The sequence below is a fragment of the Ranitomeya imitator genome, chromosome 1 (assembly GCF_032444005.1).
Source record: "Ranitomeya imitator isolate aRanImi1 chromosome 1, aRanImi1.pri, whole genome shotgun sequence".
Lineage (NCBI taxonomy): Eukaryota > Metazoa > Chordata > Amphibia > Anura > Dendrobatidae > Ranitomeya > Ranitomeya imitator.
Window position 1 is genome coordinate 731010259 of NC_091282.1, and position 22392 is coordinate 731032650.

The 22392-nt window shown below is 45.1% G+C and overlaps 1 protein-coding gene across 3 annotated transcripts in view; it reads left to right on the plus strand.

Annotated features, from left to right (window-relative positions):
• ARID4A (AT-rich interaction domain 4A) overlaps window positions 1-22392 on the plus strand; it is a 109951-nt gene that overhangs the window by 26982 nt on the left and 60577 nt on the right. For all 3 annotated transcript variants that reach the window (XM_069733248.1, XM_069733262.1, XM_069733258.1), the window contains exon 12: window positions 6993-7065. In XM_069733248.1, the coding sequence (XP_069589349.1) occupies window positions 6993-7065 (73 nt within the window). The remainder of the gene's footprint in view (window positions 1-6992; window positions 7066-22392) is intronic.

Below are 22392 nucleotides of genomic sequence, written 5' to 3' on the forward strand. Positions count from 1 at the left end.
AATGGTTAACAGAGTGTGGGGGCTTCCTCTTTATTCCAATTGGTGCCCTCCGATCATGATTTTGTTGTCCTGATGTTTGCGATGGCAATTCACGACCAAATTGCGGCCTTAGAGTCTGACGGCTGTTGTAACCTGTTCAGAAGTTAGAGGCATTTAGGTGGTAAAAATACACATTTTCATTTCTGTCATACCACTATGATTAATTCCTCTAAAGTACCTGAAGGGTTAATAAACTATCTGGCAACAGTTTTCAATATGTCAGGGGGTGCTGTTTTTAAAATGGTATCACGTTTGGGGGTTTCCCAATATATGAGACCCCTAAAGTCAATTCAAATATGGATAGTTCCGTAAAAAAAATAAATGTTGTAAATTTCCTTGAAAAAATGAAAAATTGCTGCTACATTTTTAAACCTCCTAAAATGCTAACAAAATAAAACAACATTTTACAAATGATGCTGATGTAAAGCAGACATGAAGGAATTGTTATTTATTAATGGTTTGCTGTGGTATGACCATCTGGATTAAAGAGATAATCATTCAAAGTTTGAAAATTGCTAATTTTTTAACATTTTTCTCAAATTTTTGATATTTTTTATAAATAAACACAAAACATATTGACCTACCATTATCATAAAGTATAATGTGTCACGAAAAAACAATCTCAAAATCACTGGGATTTGTTGAAGCGTTGCAGAGTTATTACCACATAAAGTGACACTGGTCAGATTTCAAAAATTTGGCTCCATCACGAAGGGGTTAAAATCTTTTTAGTCCACTTCAGTCAGTATGATTGTTCATATAGTGGAGTTCAGAGGCCCCAATCAGTGATATTATTTGTGCAGCGGCTTTGGAATTAGATGATGGACAGCAAGAAGTTGCGAGTATGATATGGTTTTTGAATATTTTTTATTTATTTATTTTTATTGTCTGGGGTCTTGAAGAGTATGTGCACGCGTTGCGGATTCTGCAGAATCCACAGGTAAAATGACCTGCGTTTTAGGCCTCTTTCACGCTTCCATCTTTTTCCTCCTGTCGAAATCCATCGAGTTTTGAAAAAACAGGATCCTGCAAATTTTTCTGCAGGATCCTGTTTTCCCATAGATTTGTATTAGTGACGGATGGCCATCCGTTTCATCCGTCGTGCACTGGATCCGTTGGAAAATAGTGGTCCGTCTAGCGGAGAAAACGTTCAGAGGAACATTTTTTTTTTCTGTATTTCGGAAAATAGCTCAGCGACGGGTCCTGCGCTGTCCGTCGTTGGCTATAATGGAAGCCTATGGACACCGGATCCGTCGCTGACCGTCAAACACAGGAATCCAGCGACGTATCCCGTTTTTTCATTTTGAGCATGCCCGAAAGGATTTTTTTTATATCTGAAAATGCAGGCAGGAACTCCTTCGACGCATCCGTCATAACACTGGATGCGTTGCACATGTTTTCAACTGTTTCCACAACATCCGTCGATACGTCGCTTCACTGCATTATGACGCACCCCAAACGACGGAAGAGTGAAAGAAGCCTTACTGGCTGCAGACTCCCTGCGGATTTTGCCTGTGTTTTTACACCTGCGGATTCTGCATAAAGAAGTGATATGCTGCGGAAAATAAACTGCAGTGTTTCCGCGTGGTATTTTCCGCAGCATGTGCACTGCAGATTTGGTTTTCCATAGGTTTGCATTGTACTGTACAACGCATGGAAAACTGCTGCAGATCCGCAGGGCCAAATCCGCAACGTGTGCACATTCCCAAAATGATTTTTCGTTTTCAGAAAACCCCTGTCCAATGGCTGCAGTTAAAATAAATAAAATAAAAGCAAAATAGCTACAACCCGTGAGTCTCCACCTGTGTGGTGTCTGTTGTGTGGAGCGCTAACTTCACGTCGATAACGCTGCAGCTAATCACTGAGCTCAGCGATTCTGCCTGAGTTTACAGTACAAGCCACTGAGCTCAATGGTTGGCTGTAGAGCTATCAAAATGACATCAGCACCGCACATCCCAATGCTGGACCCATGGAGGATGTGTAAACTACTTGTTTTGATTCTTTTTTTTTTTTTTTTTAACAAACTGCATCCCGAGGACAGGAGATTTCTGAAAGTGGAAGATGCATTTACTGTAATAATTTAGCAGACTGGTTACATTCTGATATGTTGCGCTCTGGTCTGATTAATTTTGGTACTTGGCTCAGGTATGGATTTGTTTAAGGCACGTGTTACCCGTGTTCCATGCAGAGGCTTTATCGCACTACTACTTGGCACTGGTATTTTTGAAATATGGGTACAATGATGCTATTAGTGTTTTTAATCCATCAATCTTCTATATATTCAAGTATGTGAACCTCTTCGGACAAAACGCTTCATTCTCCTCTGATGTCCTATCCTCTGACTGAATGCTATTGTATCTGCATTTCTCTTCTATAGGGTACCGTTACCATAAGGGTCACATTTGTGCTTTGTGTTGATCCCACACATTTTGGGCCTTTTATTTTACTTGGATCATTTTTAGGTATTTCTGTTTCTGCTTTTTTTTTTATTTTACATTTTCATCTTCTCTGTTTGATGGCACATAACCAATCTAATTGTAAAGGGGTGATGGTTGTTTTGTATTAATGATGCATCACGCATCCGATCACATGACACCCGCTACCCAAGGAGAGAGACTCCAGGACGGGCTGATTTCCAGCAGCAAGTCTGACATATTCTCTATATGTCCCACTGCATACATACAGGGGCCAATCCCGTATTTGTTGGACTACTGCTTTGTTCATCAGAATTTTCTGTAGTCAGAACAGACTAATCACTGGAGTCTATAGATGCCTCTAGGCTTATTTCCATCTTTGCAGATGGTTACTTTTGGATAGGTCTTGTAATTACTAGCACTTTTGCAATTTATTGCTTATTAAATTTATCAGCTGAGATCTTGAGATATTACCACTTTTTTTCTGTTCTGTTGCCTTAGAGACTGACCACCGCTGCTCAACATCAGAAAATGCGCAGTGCTTACATGCTGTTTTCTGTTGAAGCTATGTTTTGATGCTGGTCAAGATCGCTGGAAATCACGTTTATCTCCTAATCCTGGCCACCTTCAGCCCAGCACTTACAAGCTAGACAACAGTGATGGTCGGTCTCCTAGGAAACGAGCTGTAAGCACATAAGAGATCCCACACGTCTACAGTGGGCAACACGGAGACTTGTGATGGCTGGCACTGTCTGAAAGGTAGTGACATATATGGGACTTTTACTGGTGTTAATTAAAGAGGTTTTCCAGTTCTTTAGGGTGGGCCTACAATATTTGACTGGTTCCTCTCCAGTTAGCTGTTTGCAGATGAGCATTGTGCAGCTCTGTACATTTTGTTGGTCATGCTCATATTGGGGGAACGTTCTCACTGGGCATTTTCGTTGCAAATATTTTTGCAAAAATGCAGCAGGTAAGCCATACATGTCCCCACTTCTGCATTTACGTTCACAACGTTGGTCATCATCGAGGATGTTGGTAGTAAAGCTATAAATGGAGATGAGCGATTTGATCTGCACTGGTCCACAATAAAAGACAGGATTATTGTTAGGGGAAAGAAGAGGCAATATTTTTTCAAGATTTTATTTGATTTTTTTTTTTCATAAGATAACTATTGGAAGTCGCCGCCGTAACTTAAGATTGCAACCAGAAGTTTCCCAAAGTTGTCCAACTGCACCCCAACCATTGGAACGCCTGGCAAAGGGGTTGTCCAGCAATGGCGTAAATCAGTTCGGTGCCCTCTAGGTAATAAATATAATGGATCCTCTCCAGCGATGACATGACGACGTTACAACATGCAACCAGTCGGCGGGTGCTGATTGGCTGCAGCGCATCGACATTCCGCCAGATGAATGGCAAAGGCTCCAGCCCTGATTGGCTGCAGCGCTGACGTGGCACACACAAAATGTTTTCAGGGTTTAAAAATGGATTGTCTGGTTGTTTGTAATTGGAACTGGTAAGGAATCCTTTCTAAAAGTGTTGGCGTCGCTCCGACCTTCAATATGGGGGCTGCAGCCGTCCACTCTTTCTCTGCCCATATCCAACCCCCTTGGGTCTGGATTCCGGATCCTGGACTAACAAAGGATCACACCAAAGTGACCTTATGCCTAATCCCGTCACTCCTCTTGGGGCCCCCCAAAAAGTTTTAGGCCCCTGAGGGTCGCCCCTGTAGGAGAAGCCCTGCGCACGGTATTGTGTCTGGCCGCTCAGGAACATTTCCTCTCTTCCCCCTCCCTCCCTTACATGCCTGCTGATGGGATTTTTTTTGTCTGTGTGAAAGCATACCGCTCTCTCCCCCTACTGGGGGCTGCCTAGAGCGTTACCATGGAGACCTGGTGCTGGCCATAAAGCACGCATGCTCCGCGGAGACAGGAAGGTTGAGCAGAGGCTTGGCAGGCTGCCAGGGGAGGTTCGCCAGATGCTTTGAAAATGGGGCTGTCTTTTTCCTCTTTCTTCATGTAATGTCTGAGTTGGCACAGCAGCGGGCGGGCAGCCGCCCCGGGCAGGCAGGAGAGCTGTGAGGCGGCCGGCCTGCTGCCCAGGACATGCATGAGCGGAGATAGGCGCCGCCACAGACGGTGAGAGGGCTGGGGAAGAAGCGGCGTGCGCACGGCGGACAATGAGGGGAGCTGTCACGCGTCTGCACGTCAGGGTGGTCTGCAGTGTAGAGGGGAGAACGGGAAGGCCGAGCTGACTGAGGACGGGTGGCTGTGGGGCTTTAGAACTGTAGGGGTCCTGAGGTGAGTGTGCCAGGAGGATGGATGGTGGTCACCCATGGGCCACGCTGCACTGATTGCTGGGATGCGCTGCCTTCCTCCCCACAGTTGGCACCGTCCTGGGGCAGGATGGCAGGTGGGTGTGGAGGAGCCGCACGGCCTCATTGTGTTCGATGAGCGCGGATTCTCTCTGATGGCAGGTTTGGGTTGGCAGGAGTTGTTTAGGATGTGTTCAGCCATTTGTTGTTGTTGTTGTTCTCTTTTTCTTCTTTCTATTGTGCATGCTATTTGCAATGAATGTGTTCTCTGACTAGCCTGCCAGTCTCTCTGTGCACAAAGCGTACACCCGTGGGCAGAGCACATCCAGACGTACGTTTTCTTGCTTTGAAACCTGCTATAATCATCTTTTCCTTTCCCTTTTAAATAGTATAATGGAATATCGAGTGCACGGTCCCAGGGTGTCCACAAAGGACATATGCAGCACATGTGTATGTTATGTGACCTGGCTGCACGGTTAAAGCCCACTCCTTCTTTTAATACTGATGGCAAATGGCCTTGCTTTTTAATATGTAAATTGTGTATATGGTATAGCATCCTTGCTCTGTAAGGGAAATTATATTGTAAGCGCCATTGGGGCAGGAGTCCATGTAAGCACTTTATATAGGTTCATATGGACTGGTGCAAAGATACAACGTGCACAGGGCACTTGGGCCATTTCTGCTTCTACAATGGTCATTATCCAACTTTCCAAAAAGGCAAATCTTATGCAGCGGTGTGAATTCCGTCCGGTATCACTACATAACTTAGCATTTGCTATTCAGGGCCCAGAGAAAGCTGGGTTTCTACCCTGAGGGGGCTGTAATGGGGGTTGTCACCCAGCTTTCCAAAAAGGGAAATCTGCTTATGTATGGAGCGGTTTGTGTGTCGGCCTGTATTACTACATAACATGGCATTTGCAAATCAGAGCCCTGAGAAAGCTGGGTTTCTACCCTGAGGGAGATATAATGGAGGTTGTCACCTCACTTTCCTGCTTTTGTCATTCTAAAGCTAAGAAATCAATTTTTTTTTTCCTGGGTTCCTCAACGGCATTTCGAACTAGTTGTGTATCATTATGCACATAGTAAAATTGGAAAGAAACTTTAATCGTGCAGGTATGCCATTCAGAAGTCTAGAAAAGCTGGGTCCCATCCTCTGAGAAAGATGCAGGGGTTGCATTTTTGGTTTTCACTCCGCTTTCCCCAAACTGGTAAATTAGAAGCTGCTAAATAGAAGAGGCGTTATATGTACTGGGAATGTTATCATCTTTTGCTGGTTTATGCCCTTTAAGGAAAACTGCAGGCAAAACTTACATCATGGTTTATCCTTAGTATAGGGCCTGATGGGACAGTACATTACACTATCATTGGGTTTTCTTGACATTTTTGGGTCATTTACTATCCCCACAGACCCAGCTTTCACCAAAGTGTCTTTCTAGGTCACCTTTAAAACTTAAATCCGGCCATACATAATAAATTTCATTGGTTGTACATTATATTGTAGCTCAGCTCCACCTTCTTCACTACCAGCCATAACCCATGGTCAGGGCCAGCGTGGTTTCTTAAAAAAAGCAGCCTTGATTTTCAAATCTGGTACATCACCTTTCCCATCTGGATAACCTGCCTCCATACACATCAGATAAGTCAGCACAATTTGCCAATTTTTGCCATGATTGTCCAACCATCTAATGTGTATGGAGGCCTTCCAACTGTCCCCTGACCGATCATGTCTGGGGATATAGGATCGATCGGGTCAGATAGTTGGAATTCAGTCTCCCCTTCTTTTTGTTCTGGGGACAGGTAAGTCGCTACCTGACTATTCTCTCCCCTTAGAGATCACAAAATCTTGGCCGAGCACTAGTGTATGGGTGAGTTTGAAGAGATGGTTGTCCACTGTTTGGCCAACCAATATCCTAATATTCCAACTTTAGGCTGACTTTGGCTACGACGCACATCGCTATGTGTAACGAAAGCCAATGTGCTTTTATTACAACTAGCAAATTACCGCGAACACAACATGCAAGTCAGAACGGTTCCCCGCAGATTGGGATTTTACTTGGTCTGGTTGCCACGTAGCCCCAGATTGTCGTGTAACCTGGGCCTTAATCTTTCATAACAACTAATTCCATTGTCCTAATTCTTTACCATCATGACTTTATTTTCATCTACTGAATAGGAATTGTGCACAATTTCTTACATTTTTTTTTTTTTTTTTTCTTTCTTCCATGTAGCCGGAGGAAGAAGCAGACCCCATTGAAAGGGACCACTTCCTGCAGCAGCTTTACAAGTTTATGGAAGACAGAGGTAAGGTGCTGTCGATGAGAATGGAGTTCACTGGTGACTAGGCACTCGCCAGCGCACATATAGACTGCAAACACTGGAAATCATCATACCACTAATCCCATCATCTCCGTAGGAGCCGCACCAGATAAATCCGGCAAAAGTAAAATTGGCCAATTCATGAGAAAAAGACTAGAAAATGACTTATCTTAGACTAGGCTTGGTTGAAACGCTTTTGGTCTGCCCTTCCATTATGGGTTCCCATTTTTCTCCGGTGTGGGGTTTTTGAGGTGCTTTGTGCCGTATGCATCACTTGTCCGTAGAATATCTTCTCTGAGATTTTTTGGGGGCTATTTCTTTATTCATTACTTCCTCCTACTATAGAATAAAGTGCTCACAAACAACATGTACGGCTGTAGATTAGGTTTCCAAAAGCAAGTGTACCTCATGTGTACCCTCTAATTATCTAGGTGTGGCAGTAACTCGGCTTGGCAGCTCTTACCTGTCGCAACACGGGCTCGTTTTTTTTTTCTTCACTTTTTTCCCTGCACAGCACAGCATAAGCACAGATCCACGCTCGCCGCTTGTAGATTGGAGAAACCGTAACCACCATCATCTGAGCTTGTTATTAACATTATGGGAAGTAGTAGTTATCTTGTGGAGTAATAACTGGCAACATCTACAGAGGTCTGGTACCGGTACAGGGAAGAAAGTGCTTAAGAAATACAAAGACTTTGCAAGTAGCCGCTCCGGAAATCTGATCTTGGCAACTGCTTTTCATAAAAGCCCAATTACCTGCTGGATGCGTCTCAACAGATTATGCATTTTAGCATCTATCTGCGGGATAGGTGAAAATGTTTAGATCAACATGAAGGGGGGGGGTTCCAACCTCGGAGAGATCCCCACAGATTGCCAGAACCTTGAATGAAGCGACTGTCCAACATGTCCCCCACCGCCTAATTCATTCAGTGTCTTTCTGACGCTGTACTTGGCTATACAGAATGAATGGAGTGGCAGGGTGCTTCATCGATCATTGGTACATAGAAACGGGGGACAGAAATCCTCCAATCTGGGGGTCTGAGCAGTTGGACCCTGACCCATCTAACAGGTACCACCTATCCAACTTTTTCAGACTGTCATGCCCCTTTTTAAGCCCTTGTTTTGAAATGTCCTTTCAGGAATTTTGAAACGGTGAGGGTTACGCTGATCTCATCTCTAACCTGTTTTTTTTTTTTTTGGGGGGGGGGGGGGGTCTTTTTTTTTTTTGCACATATTTTACTTTTTCCATGCTCTTTTGTGTATCTGATCTCGACTAGACATGTTTCTTGTTGCAACACATAGAGAAAAATACCTGCAGCTGCATCCCCCTCTTCCCGATTTACTATTTGCAGGATTGCTCCTTTTCTGAGGAACTAATAGAGTTTGCAGGTGGAGATGAGGCTACTTGAGGCCTAGAGGACGACATCCTATTTCTTCTTTAGCTTCATGTATTCACCGTGATTATAGCTGGCCCTAATATTCTACATAGATTGTGATAGTCCAAAATGCACATTCATTGCTGGCCACCAGTTCTTTGGAGTACAGCCTTTCAAACAGCCCCCTGTGTCTTTTAGCGTTTTGAGTAGGACACGGAGATGGGAAAATTGGGGCATTGGATGCTGCATTCATATTTGTAGCTTTTGGGAAATTGTTTTTTTTTTATTCCCTTTCTAGTCAATCAGCGTGCTGCCCCCTAGAGTTCGCCTTGCTGACTCGGTGAAACTGGATTAGTCTCAGGGAAAAAAAAATTGATTTCCATTGTAGAAAAAAAAATATATGTCAAGAGAACATCTCCCACACACTCGCTGCATGCTGGAATTAAGGGGTACCTGTCGCCTACACGTGGAGGGAACAGCAATCTTGTGGGATGGCAGTCGTCAATGTGTTAACTGATTAGGCCTGAGATCTAGCACTGGGAAACAAATCCTCCATCAGCGTTGCATGAAAATGGGAGGGAAACCCGAACTGATGTAGAAAAATCCTTTTGCAAAATATTTAGGGTTCTTTACTAAAACAACTTAAAAAGAAACCCAACATCTAGTTTTCCGATTCTACACTGCTGCCGCCACGTTACGTGTCCCATAATTGGGATCCTAACTATCCGTTTCCTGCAGACCAATGGTCTTTATACATCACTCTTGCTATATGGTAATGAAGTTGGATGTGCCAACCTCAGCTCCTACTTACCCAGCAGTTGACAGAATGACTCCCCACCAAGATCATTTCTGCCAGGCTGCATCCTGAATGATGCGTAATGTAGTCACAGCAGTGTAGAACTGGGAAACATGGTGATTGGATCCCTTAAAAAAAAATATATATATATATATATAGAGAGAGAGAGACTGAAGAAACTGGGAGACCCTTTTCACCTGCAAGAGAGAGACTGAAGAAACTGGGAGACCCTTTTCACCTGCAACTCTATGATGAACTCCATTGGTCCACCGAATTGTTCCAAACTTCTCTACTACATATAGGGTAATGATTTGTTGCTCATGTGGGGTCTGATTGTCAGGACCCTCCAAAGATCAGAAGAATGGATAGCTTTTATCTCACAATTCACATGCCCTACCGTCGCTTCATTCATTCCCCATCTGATCACCCGAAGAACGAGCATTTTACTCCGTTGTTGGGTAATGACCGCAGTATTTACACGGGCGGAGAATTTTGAACAACCTTTCACTGATTCTTGCTCTAAATCCTTGTTAAAGTAGGAATTCTGCTTGGGTTCTTGCCAGCCAGACCCAAGGAGGATGGTACCAACCGTGGCGGAGTTATTTCCAGGGCCCCAAAGTAGCCCATGGTCTGCCCTTCCCTGTAGTAGTAGTAGTAGTAGTAGTAGTAGTAGTAGTAGTAGTAGTAGTAGTAGTAGGTCTGCCCTTCCCTGTAGTAGTAGTAGTAGTAGTAGGTCTGCCCTTCCCTGTAGTAGTAGTAGTAGTAGTAGGTCTGCCCTTCCCTGTAGTAGTAGTAGTAGTAGTAGGTCTGCCCTTCCCTGTAGTAGTAGTAGTAGTAGTAGGTCTGCCCTTCCCTGTAGTAGTAGTAGTAGTAGGTCTGCCCTTCCCTGTAGTAGTAGTAGTAGTAGTAGTAGGTCTGCCCTTCCCTGTAGTAGTAGTAGTAGTAGTAGTAGGTCTGCCCTTCCCTGTAGTAGTAGTAGTAGTAGTAGTAGGTCTGCCCTTCCCTGTAGTAGTAGTAGTAGTAGTAGTAGGTCTGCCCTTCCCTGTAGTAGTAGTAGTAGTAGTAGTAGGTCTGCCCTTCCCTGTAGTAGTAGTAGTAGTAGTAGTAGTAGGTCTGCCCTTCCCTGTAGTAGTAGTAGTAGTAGTAGGTCTGCCCTTCCCTGTAGTAGTAGTAGTAGTAGTAGGTCTGCCCTTCCCTGTAGTAGTAGTAGGTCTGCCCTTCCCTGTAGTAGTAGTAGTAGTAGTAGTAGTAGTAGTAGTAGTAGTAGGTCTGCCCTTCCCTGTAGTAGTAGTAGTAGTAGTAGGTCTGCCCTTCCCTGTAGTAGTAGTAGTAGGTCTGCCCTTCCCTGTAGTAGTAGTAGGTCTGCCCTTCCCTGTAGTAGTAGTAGGTCTGCCCTTCCCTGTAGTAGTAGTAGTAGTAGGTCTGCCCTTCCCTGTAGTAGTAGTAGTAGTAGGTCTGCCCTTCCCTGTAGTAGTAGTAGTAGGTCTACCCTTCCCTGTAGTAGTAGTAGGTCTGCCCTTCCCTGTAGTAGTAGTAGTAGTAGGTCTGCCCTTCTGTGTGGTCCAGTGTTACATCTCAGATGTGTTATTCTTCTGTTCTTGGATGATTATTACTAACTGCTACCTGGTAATGTGAGTGCACGACTCCTGAGCCTCTTTATGTGGTTTTGTTTTTACCTTATGCACACAGAAAGTATATAAATGTTGCAGGAACTTACTAGGATGCTGGTCATATGCCAAAAGCAAGACCTGCCAGTGTACGTGTCATGCAACTGTGGACCAGCTACCTCCTCATAAAGCTGATTTCAGTTTTTCTACTTTTTGCAGTGGCTGCCTCCAGGCTTCAGACTGTAGGCTGTCCCTCACCGACTGACCCGACCAAGGGCCCACGCCGCGGGGGGTTGCTCGTCTCCCCAAGGCAGTGACTCGTTCTGTAAGTTTGGTCGGTCTGTGTGGGGCCTAAGGTTTACACTTAATCTCATTTTGGGAAGCTGGCTGTTCCTATGTAATTTTAGCAGAATTTCTTTCAAAAACTTTAATTGCAGTTGCCTTTTCAATTACAAGATCGTAAGTTCTTTCTTATTTTTTGGTTAGGATTTTTTGGTATTTACACCACGGCCAGTCCATTTTACGTTGTAGTGCATTTACACCTTTCTGACACAAGCATTCTTGTATACCTTCTGTGCATTTGGTTTTTGCCCTAATGGCAAATATTACTCTGGTAGGAAACGTGTCATCAGAAAAAGACCTATTGTTTAATTCATGTTTTTATGTTAAATATTTTTTTTTATAGTGTTTTTTTTCCCTGTAAAAGTTACAATTTCATACGGTTACTAGGCTAAACATTAGACTCCGACTTCCTGTTCTTCACACGGACAATAGTGGCAATAGACTGACTCAGATCAGATTTGTTTGTACTGAAGCCTTTTATGACCTTGCTCTAATATGGGCAGAGGTTACACTATGGAGTGGAGGTGACCGCTATTATCAATGGTGGATCATGTGTTAACACTTCTATATACTGTAGATATCAGTCCTTGTACAGGATGAGGAGGTGAGCTTTGACATCTTCTATTATAAATGGTAGACCTTTTTATCTACTGTATAGAGGTGTTATCAGTCATTGTAGAGGAGGAGGAGGCGAGCTGTGACATCACCTATTGTGTATGGTGGATCCTGTGTTATCTACTGAATATAGAGATGTTATCAGTCATTGTACAGGAGGAGGTAAGCTGTGACATCACCTATTGTGAATGGTGGATCCTGTGTTATCTACTATATATAGAGATGTTATCAGTCACTAGATGGTGGCCCGATTCTAACGCATCGGGTATTCTAGAATATGCATGTCCACGTAGTATATTGCCCAGCCACGTAGTGTATTGCACAGTCCACGTAGTATATTGCCCAGCCACGTGGTATGTTGCCCAGTCACGTAGTATATTGCCCAGCCACGTAGTATATTGCCCAGCCACGTAGTGTATTGCACAGTCCATGTAGTATATTGCCCAGCCACGTAGTATATTGCCCAGCCACGTAGTATATTGCCCAGCCACGTAGTATATTGCCCAGCCACGTATTTATTTGCCCAGTGACGTAGTATATTGCACAGCGATGTAGTATATTGCCCAGCTACCTAGTATATTGCCCAGCCACGTATGTCACAGGTTAAAAAAATAAACATATATACTCCTCTTCCGATCCGAGGGCCCCTTGTAGTTCTGTCGCCTGTGCGCGGTGCACGCGGCAGCTTCCGGTCCCAGGGTATGATGACGTTGCGGTCACATGACCGTGATGTCATGGCAGGTCCTTCTCTCGCAGGCGCGCAGGACCTGTGATGACGTTGCGGTCACATGACCGTGACGTCATGGCTGGTCCTTGTCGCATACCATCCTTAGCACCGGAACCTGTCGCTTGCATGGAGCGGTCACCGGAGCGTCACGAAAGATGAGTATATAATGATTTTTTATTTTTTAAATTATTTTTAACATTAGATCTTTTTACTATTGACCCTGCATAGGCAGCATCAATAGTAAAAACTTGGTCACACAGAGTTAATAGCAGTGGTAACGGAGTGAGATACCCGCGGCATAACGCGGTCCGTTACCACTGGCATTAACCCTGTGTGAGCGGTGACTGCGGAAGTATGGAGTGGGCGCCGGGCACTGACTGCAGGGGAGTAAGGAGGGACTAATCGGACTGTGGCCGTCGCTGATTGGTCGCGGCAGCATGACAGGCAGCTGGCGAGACCAATCAGCGACTTGGATTCCTTGACAGACAGAGGCCGCGACCAATGAATATCCGTGACAGACAGAGGCCGCGACCAATGAATATCCGTGACAGACAGAAGGACAAAGACGGAAGTGACCCTTAGACAATTATGTAGTAGATTGTACAGGAGGAGGAGGTGAGCTGTGACATCACCTGTTGTGAATGGTGGATCCTGTATTATCCACTGTATATAGAGGTGTTACCAGTTATTGAACAGTAGGGATGAGGAGGAGTTAACCTATTTTGAATGGTGGATCTTGCATTATCTACTGTAATATAGCAGTGTTTATCTGTCATTGTAATCCTATCTGTGATGATAGTGAGACTGCTGAAAAGTCTTCTGTGCACAACAGGAAGTAATGAGTTTCATGAAAGGCCTAGTAGCCAATGTGAAAATTGCAAGATGTAAGGCTAGGTTCACATTGCGTTAGTGGGTATCTGCTAACGGAATCCGTTACATAGCGCCACTAACGCAATGTAACGGATCCATTAGCGCACCCATTGACCGCAATGTATGTAACGCATCCCAAATGCATGCCATTTTTGGCATGCGTTAGCGATGTTCCGTTATTTTGTGATGGACCTTGAACGCTGTCTGCAGCGTTTTTGGGTCCGTTCTTGCTAGCGCAGATCGGGCATCTGCGCTAGTGCGATCGCTAAGCGCGATCCCTTTTTGGACATTGCGTTAACGCAGTCCATTAGCGTATGCGCTAAACGGACTGCACTAAGTGCTTGAGGTAGAGGTTTATGTTTTTGTTTTTTAATTTCTTTATTATCGATTAATTGAAACAAACATCAACCAATTTTTTTGAATGTCCATATTTAATGCAAAAACCTAATTTAAACAGTGTCATTTTCTCATGAAACCTTCACTTTAAGGGAATCCTATCAGCTGATTCATGCGACCTGAACTGCAGTCAGCATGAATTGGAGCCTCACTGCACAATTACAGCCCGGTAGCTTTTTTTTTTTTTTCTTCTAAATATTCTTTAAATTCTATCTCACAGAGCAGCACTGAGAGTAGCCGGCCAGGAGTGGGGCTGGATTAGTCTCTGCTCTCCCTATGGTCTATGGCCGGATCGGAGGAATATGCAGTTGTGGCCAAAAGTATTGACGCCCCTGCAATTCTGTATAACACATATCCTAAATGAAGACAATAACGCCTCCAAAACCATAACGATCAATACACAATTCCCATGAATTCCCAGGGAAAAATGAAGGCATACAAAGTAAATAAAATGTAATATTTTATTTAAGAAAAATGATAAAGTTTAAAAAGACCAGCACATCTATACAAGACTAGATAAATCCCAATAAAAACAAAGGCGGATACAAAGCAGTGATAAATGTACAAAATGTACAAAATTGACCTACTATGCAAATATTGCCAAAATAAATGCAAAAAGATTGCCAAAACCGGCTAATATAAGAGCACAGTATATACGGATAGATGTACATAGAAACCATATATTAATAGTAAAGTGCAAAACAGTGCTAAAGACATATAGCCATATGAAGGCCAAATAGTCACAATACTTATACACTATATATGGAGACTACTGAAGCACAGTACCATAGTATATAATCCTATAAAAATCAATGAACTATAGGTACCTATGTGTAATACAAATGAAATAAAGGGCCCAGTCCTATATCTATATTACTATCTACACATCTGTGCAGCAACCGCATATACGTACTATAATAATAAGGCATAAAGCATGAGGACAAATGGATGAATAACTTACATGAATGATAGCAGACTATGTATCACGCTTGTACCGCCACCCCATAGGTACCTATAGTTCATTGATTTTTATAGGATTATATACTATGGTACTGTGCTTCAGTAGTCTCCATATATAGTGTATAAGTATTGTGACTATTTGGCCTTCATATGGCTATATGTCTTTAGCACTGTTTTGCACTTTACTATTAATATATGGTTTCTATGTACATCTATCCGTATATACTGTGCTCTTATATTAGCCTGTTTTGGCAATCTTTTTGCATTTATTTTGGCAATATTTGCATAGTAGGTCAATTTTGTACATTTATCACTGCTTTGTATCCGCCTTTGTTTTTATTGGGATTTATCTAGTCTTGTATAGATGTCTTGGTCTTTTTAAACTTTTATCATTTTTCTTCAATAAAATATTACATTTTATTTACTTTGTATGCCTTCATTTTTCCCTGGGAATTCATGGGAATTGTGTATTGCCCCTGCAATTGTCAGATAATACTCAGTTTCCTCCTGAAAATGATTGCAGACACAAATGCTTTGTTATTATTATCTTCATTTAATTTGTCTTAAATGAAAAAACACAAAAAGAATTGTCCTAAAGCCAAATTGGATATAATTCCACACCAAACATAAAAAAGGGGTGGACAAAAGTATTGGCACTATTCGAAAAATCATGTGATGCTTCTCTAATTTGTGTAAAGGTACCGTCACATTTAGCGACGCTGCAGCGATCTAGACAACGATCCCGATCGCTGCAGCGTCGCTGTGTGGTCGCTGGAGAGCTGTCACACAGACCGCTTTCCAGCGACCAACTATGCGAAGTCCCCTGGTAACCATGGTAAACATCGGGTTACTAAGCGCAGGGCCGCGCTTAGTAACCCGATGTTTACCCTGGTTACCAGTGTAAATTTAAAAAAACAAACAAACAGTACATACTCACATTCCGGTGTCTGTCCCCCGGCGCTGTGCTTCTCTGCACTGACTGAGCGCCGGCCGGAAAGCACAGCGGTGACGTCACCGCTGTGCTCTGCTTTCCGGCTGGCGCTTACACAGTGCAGAGAAGCACAGCGTCGGGGGACAGACACCGGAATGTAAGTATGTAGTATTTGTTTTGTTTTTTTTACGTTTACGCTGGTAACCAGGGTAAACATTGGGTTACTAAGCGCAGCCCTGCGCTTAGTAACCCGATGATTACCCTGGTTACCAGTGAAGACATCGCTGAATCGGCGTCACACGCCGATTCAGCGCTGTCTGCGGGAGTCCAGCGACGAAATAATGTTCTGGACTTTCTGCTCCGACCAACGATGGCACAGCAGGATCCTGATGGCTGCTGCCTGTCAAACTCAACGATATCGCTAGCTAGGACGCTGCAACGTCACGGATCGCTAGCGATATCATTCAGTGTGAAGGTACCTTAACGAACAGCACCTGTAACTTACCTGTGGCACCTAACAGGTGTTGGCAATAACTAAATCACACTTGCAGCCAGTTGACATGGATTAAAGTTGACTCAACCTCTGTCCTGTGTCCTTGTGTGTACCACATTGAGAATGGAGAAAAGAAAGAAGACCAAAGAACTGACGGAAGACTTTAGAAACCAAATTGTGAGGAAGCATGAGCAATCTCAAGGCTACAAGTCCATCTCCAAAGACCTGAATGTTCCTGTGTCTACCGTGCGCTGTGTCATCAAGAAGTGTAAAGCCCATGGCACTGTGGCTAACCTCCTTAGATGTGGACGGAAAAGAAAAATTGACAAGAGATTTCAACGCAAGATTGTGCGGATGTTGGATAAAGAACCTCGACTAACATCCAAACAAGTTCAAGCTGCCCTGCAGTCCAAGGGTACAACAGTGTCAACCCGTACTATCCGTCGGCGTCTGAATGAAAAGGGACTGTATGGTAGGAGACCCAGGAAGACCCCACTTCTTACCCCGAGACATAAAAAAGCCAGGCTGGAGTTTGCCAAAACTTAACTGAAAAAGCCTAAAACGTTTTGGAAGAATGTTCTCTGATCAGATGAGACAAAAGTAGAGCTTTTTGGGCAAAGGCATCCACATAGAGTTTACAGGAGAAAAAAGAGGCATTCAAAGAAAAGAACACGGTCCCTACAGTCATACATGGTGGAGGTTCCCTGATGTTTTGGGGTTGCTTTGCTGCCTCTGGCACTGGACTGCTTGACCGTGTGCATGGCATTATGAAGTCTGAAGACTACCAACAAATTTTGCAGCATAATGTAGGGCCCAGTGTGAGAAAGCTGGGTCTCCCTCAGAGGTCATGGGTCTTCCAGCAGGACAATGACCAAAAACACACTTCAAAAAGCACTAGAAAATGGCTTGAGAGAAAGCACTGGAGACTTCTAAGGTGGCCAGCAATGAGTCCAGACCTGAATCCCATAGAACACCTGTGGAGAGATCTAAAAATGGCAGTTTGGAGAAGGCACCCTTCAAATATCAGGGACCTGGAGCAGTTTGCCAAAGAAGAATGGTCTAAAATTCCAGCAGAGCATTGTAAGAAACTCATTGATGGTTACCGGAAGCGGTTGGTCGCAGTTATTTTGGCTAACGGTTGTGCAACCAAGTGTTAGGCTGAGGGTGCCAATACTTTTGTCTGGCCCATTTTGGAGTTTTGTGTGAAATGATCAATGTTTTGCTTCATTCTCTTTTGTGTTTTTTCATTTAAGACAAATTAAGTGAAGATAATACCAAATAATTTGTGATCAGTCACAAATTGATGCAGTCATTTTCAGGAAGAAAATGAGTATTATCTGACAGAATTGCAGGGGTGTCAATACTTTTGGCCACAACTATATACTTGTCTGCAGTTGTGCAGCCAGGCTCTGGTTTGTGCTGCCCTTGGTTTGCTCAGCATAAATCTGACAGGTTCCCATTTTATAGGAAAAATTGATTCAAAGTTTGATTTTCCAAATAATTCCCCCCCCCTCCCCTATTGTTCCTCCACTTGTATTCAGACATGTACCCTGTGCTTAACAATAGTACTTTGCTCTTCTATAGCCTTAAAATGATGGAGAAAGGTGCTGGAAGGGGATCTGCTCGTTTTCCTGATATCCGTAGTAATTCCTTCCATTCTCAATAAAATTACATTTTTAGAACTCTGTCTTGTGCCAGTCCTTAGTATATTCCTCCCGGAAATGTATGACTTAAAATTTAGATGTGAGCAATTAAATTCACAGGACCTTGGTCCGGTGGCCAAATTGGTAGCCCAGGGAGCCGGATTGGATCCTTACGTGCCTTCTGTTACCTTCAGTGTCACAGGCGCCTCTTCTGATTAGGAGCTCTCACATTGTCATGCACTTGGCAATTTACAACGTAATGACGCCACGTCAGGCCTACTAGTCATCAGAGGCAGCGGCTGTGGTCTGGGAGCCAACATCTACTAACGTGGCCATATAATGATCATGTAATCAGGATGTGCTGCTGACAACATTGCTTTATGGGGGACAGAACGATCCCATTAATGATCATCATGTCCCCATACAGATTTGTCTGATGTGTGAACTGGACAATTAATGTTCGTCTATCGACTCATATGTGGTTGATCAATCCTCGTTTACGAGCAGGTAGTGGCCTGCCTAAATAGGCTTTTCTCCTTCGCCTCATTGGGGAACACAGCCCGTGGGTGTATGCTGCTGCCACTAGGAGGCTGACACTAAGTGATACAGAGAAAGTGATCTCCTCCCCTGCAGTATACACCCTCCTGCGGGCTCTTAGCTAACCAGTTCTTGCTTAGTGTCTGTATGAGGCACTTGGGTCTGGTTCAGACCCCAGCGTTTTTATTTTATTTTTTACTTTTCTGTAAGCACGCACAGTGTACCTCCCCGTACCATCTCCTGCAACGTGGGAAGCCATGCCTGAGCTCATTTCAGGGGCGACGGTTCCTTCACGGTCCCGATCTCCCCACACCAGCAGCAGGCGACCGCATGGAGTGTCGCCTCCATGTATCCTCTCCTGGAGCCAGGCCTATTGCCGGATAACTGGCCTTGTCCACTGGGGGACTGAACTCCGTGGATGTACAGAGGCCCCTCTCTTTGGCGTCCGAGCAGCCCCCACTGTCCCACCACTGTGAAAGCGGATGGCACAATTAGGTGGACGGTTCCTCTCCACCTCCCTAAAAAGGATGATGGATTTAAGTTTATCCCTCTATCCCTGCACCGTCCACGCTGCATTTCCCGACCTGCAGTCATCCGCGGCGGCTCCATGTCGGGACGCGCACCGATGGTGAGTGGATCCTGTTAGCGGTGGGCCTCTGCAGTGGGATATTCACATGCTGACAGGCAGTCTCAGGCTTGCCTGTGGCCCACCTCCCTGAGGTAACGCTCCGGCCGGCTGCAAAAATTCGGACGATGTGTAGGCCGCACCCCGGAAGCGCACTATGGCGCCCTAAGACTGCTCTGCTCGCTTTTCTGGCACTTCTCGCCTGGCACGGAAGCACTCAGTTTTCTCGGCCACTACAACGCCCCTCACTTCTACCGCTGGTTTCGCTCCCGCCGGCTGCAGAAATTTAGGCCCCCGGCTTGGGCTTATTCATGGAAGACTCGAGTCTCCGCCCACATCGTCATGTAGCTCCGCCCCCAAATTGGCGCTTCTTGCTCTCTGCAAGATTTTATCACCTCTGCAACTCCCGGTGGCCATCTTGGTCCACCCGGCCGGCTCACACAGGGGCGACGACTTTGTATTAAAAGGGCACAATGACTCTGCAACATGGCATGACCAGTATTCCCTGGTCTTAAAGGCACATGACCAGTATTCCCTGGTCTTAAAGGCACATGACCAGTATTCCCTGGTCTTAAATGCACATGACCAGTATTCCCTGGTCTAAGGCTAGTTCCACACTAGCGTTTTGAGGAGCTGCTGAGGGCTGCGGACTTCCTTCGTTAAGCCCCGCCCTCGGCCGCACCTCCGCCGCTAGCTCCTTCTACTTCTGCATGCGACCTGCGTACCTATCTTTAACATTAGGTACGCAGGTCGTGCGGCTGTATGCGGATGCTTCCGCATGCGTCGTTTTGACGATGCGGAGAAAAAAATTGCAACCAGCTGTGTCCTACGCTGGTCGCCGCATCGTCAAAACGACGCATGCGGAAGCATCCGCATACAGCGGCACAACCTGCTTACCTAATGTTTAAAAATAGGTATGCAGACCGCATGCAGAAGTAGGCGGAGGTGCGGCCGAGGTTGGGGCTTCACGGAGGAAGTCCGCAGCCCTCCGCAGCTCCTCAAATGCTAATGTGAAACTGGCCTAAAAGGTACATGACCAGTATTCCCTGGTCTTAAAGGTTCATGACCAGTCCGAATCCGGTCACCCTAAATAAGCTCAGGAGCCTTCCGCCGCTGATCCCAGTTTATCCCAGAGTACCTAGTCCCCTCAGTGGACTTTGTCACTGCCGCAACCCATGGTTACTCTGACCAACAGATTGAATCCCTCCGTGATTCCTCTGTGGCTCGGAGTGCTCGCAGGACCGATATACATGGTCCCTCTCCTACATGGGAGTCGTCGGCTAGCAGGGGCCTCGAGTATTCTAGAAAACTGAAGTTTTCATTTCATGATCTCTCTCCCCAAGGATTTGCTGAGAACAAGACTCTGAATATGGATTGGATATTGCCTTGGACCTGGACTTGCCAGAGCTTCAGTAAAGAATGAACTCGCCAATTTATATCATCAACCAATCTCTGTACATTGACGAGGACTCCGGTCCTGCTCTAGACTACGCAGTGTCCCTCATGAGGAGACTAAACTCCCTGGTTGAGCATTTGCCATTCAGTCCGGATAAGCGATTCACTGGACAGAAGCCTCTACGTGGGATGCCATGCCTGGTCTGATTTTTAAGGGTGACGGGTCCTTTAAAGGGCACCGATCTCCCCACACCATCAACAGACGAGCACATGGAGTGTCGCCTCCATGTATCCTCTTTTGCATCCAGGTCTAACGCCAGACAACCTGTCCTGTCCACCTGGAGACCTGAACTCTGTGGATGTACAGAGGCGCCCTTTTTGGCGTCCGAGCACCCCCTCTGTATAACCACTATTTAGCAGAGGCTGCAAGAAGGCGGATGATCCCTCTCCACTTCCCTGTTAAGAGAATGGTGGATCGAGGGTTCCTAATTTTTAACTCTGCACTGTCAAAAGAGAGCGGCGATGGCAAGAGACTGACCTGCTGGATGCAGCCGCGCATTCTGCAACTTGGCATATTAACCGGGTAGAATCTCCTGTGGTATACCTACCAGTATCCCTGCCCGATGTATCATCAATTAAAAATACCACGGACTGTCAGATAGCAAATCTGGTTCGTTCCGTCTTGCGACTTCGGGTTCTGCGCTCTACCCTCCCTAGCCGCCGCATGGATTGCTAGAGCAATGGTCTCCTGGCTGGAGACCTTAACTACTTTGATTCACACCAGTAACCCTTTCCCGAAGACAGTACGACTGGTCAGTCAAATCTTTTGAGCGGGAGACTAACAAAGGATCGTATGTTTCCTACAGCCCCAACCAGCAGGACAGCTAGATCTTAGGGATCTTGGTTCCAAAAAGGGGAACGAAAAGTAAGACCGATCCTGGACCTCAAACTTCTAACAACCTTTGACAAGGTCCTCCTTCGAATGGAGTTCCTCCGCTCAGCCATTACGTCAACAGAAAAAGCTGCAGTTTCTGGCATCCATCGACATTCGGGTTGCTTACTGTTATGATCAGGTGACCTTGGAGCAGCATGAAAACTTTCACTGGAGTAGGTGGTAACTATACTGACCGCAAATCCTGATCTTAACACCGCAACTAGAAAGTAGCCGTGGGGTGTGCCTAACAAATCCTAGACACCTCGACACAGCCGGAGGACTAAATACCCCTATAGATGGAAATAGGAATACTACCTTGCCTCAGAGCAGAACCCCAAAGGATAGGCAGCCCCCCACAAATATTGACTGTGAGTAGTAGAGGAAAAGACACACGCAGGCAGGAAACAGGATTTAGCAAAAGATGCCACTCTAGCTAAAATAGGAAAGAATAGGACAGGATACTAACCGGTCAGTATTAAAATCCTTCCAAAAATATCCACAGCAGAAAATACAAAAACTCCACCATCTAACTAAAGATTTGGAGCATAGATCTGCAACTCCAGAGAATCCAACAAGACTGAGAAAACACTGACACAGTCTAAGCTGGACAAGAGAAAACAAATGAATAGCACAGAATATAAGCACACAGCTTGTGTGCCACAGAAAAAGAAACACTTATCTTTGCTGAATTGGCAGCTAAGCAGGAGAAGCTAGACAAAGATCCAACACTTCACAAGAAACATTGACAACTTGCAAGGACTAATGAGTCCTGCAAACCTAAATACCCCAGTCAGAATTGCAATCAGCAGATACACCTGTCCAAGACTGCAGCCCAGGGACAACTGCATTACCACCTACAACCACCGGAGGGAGCCCAAAAGCAGAATTCACAACAGCTTACCCTCACATTCCTATTTTTCCCCTCTTCAAAAATTCCTTCGCTTTTCCATTCGTAAACAGCATTTTCAAGTCACGACCTTGTCTTTCGGCCTTGCTACCGCCCCCAGAGTGTTCGCAAGGCTCATGGCGGCTGTCATGTTCCTCTTGCACCCTGGAGGCGTGGTC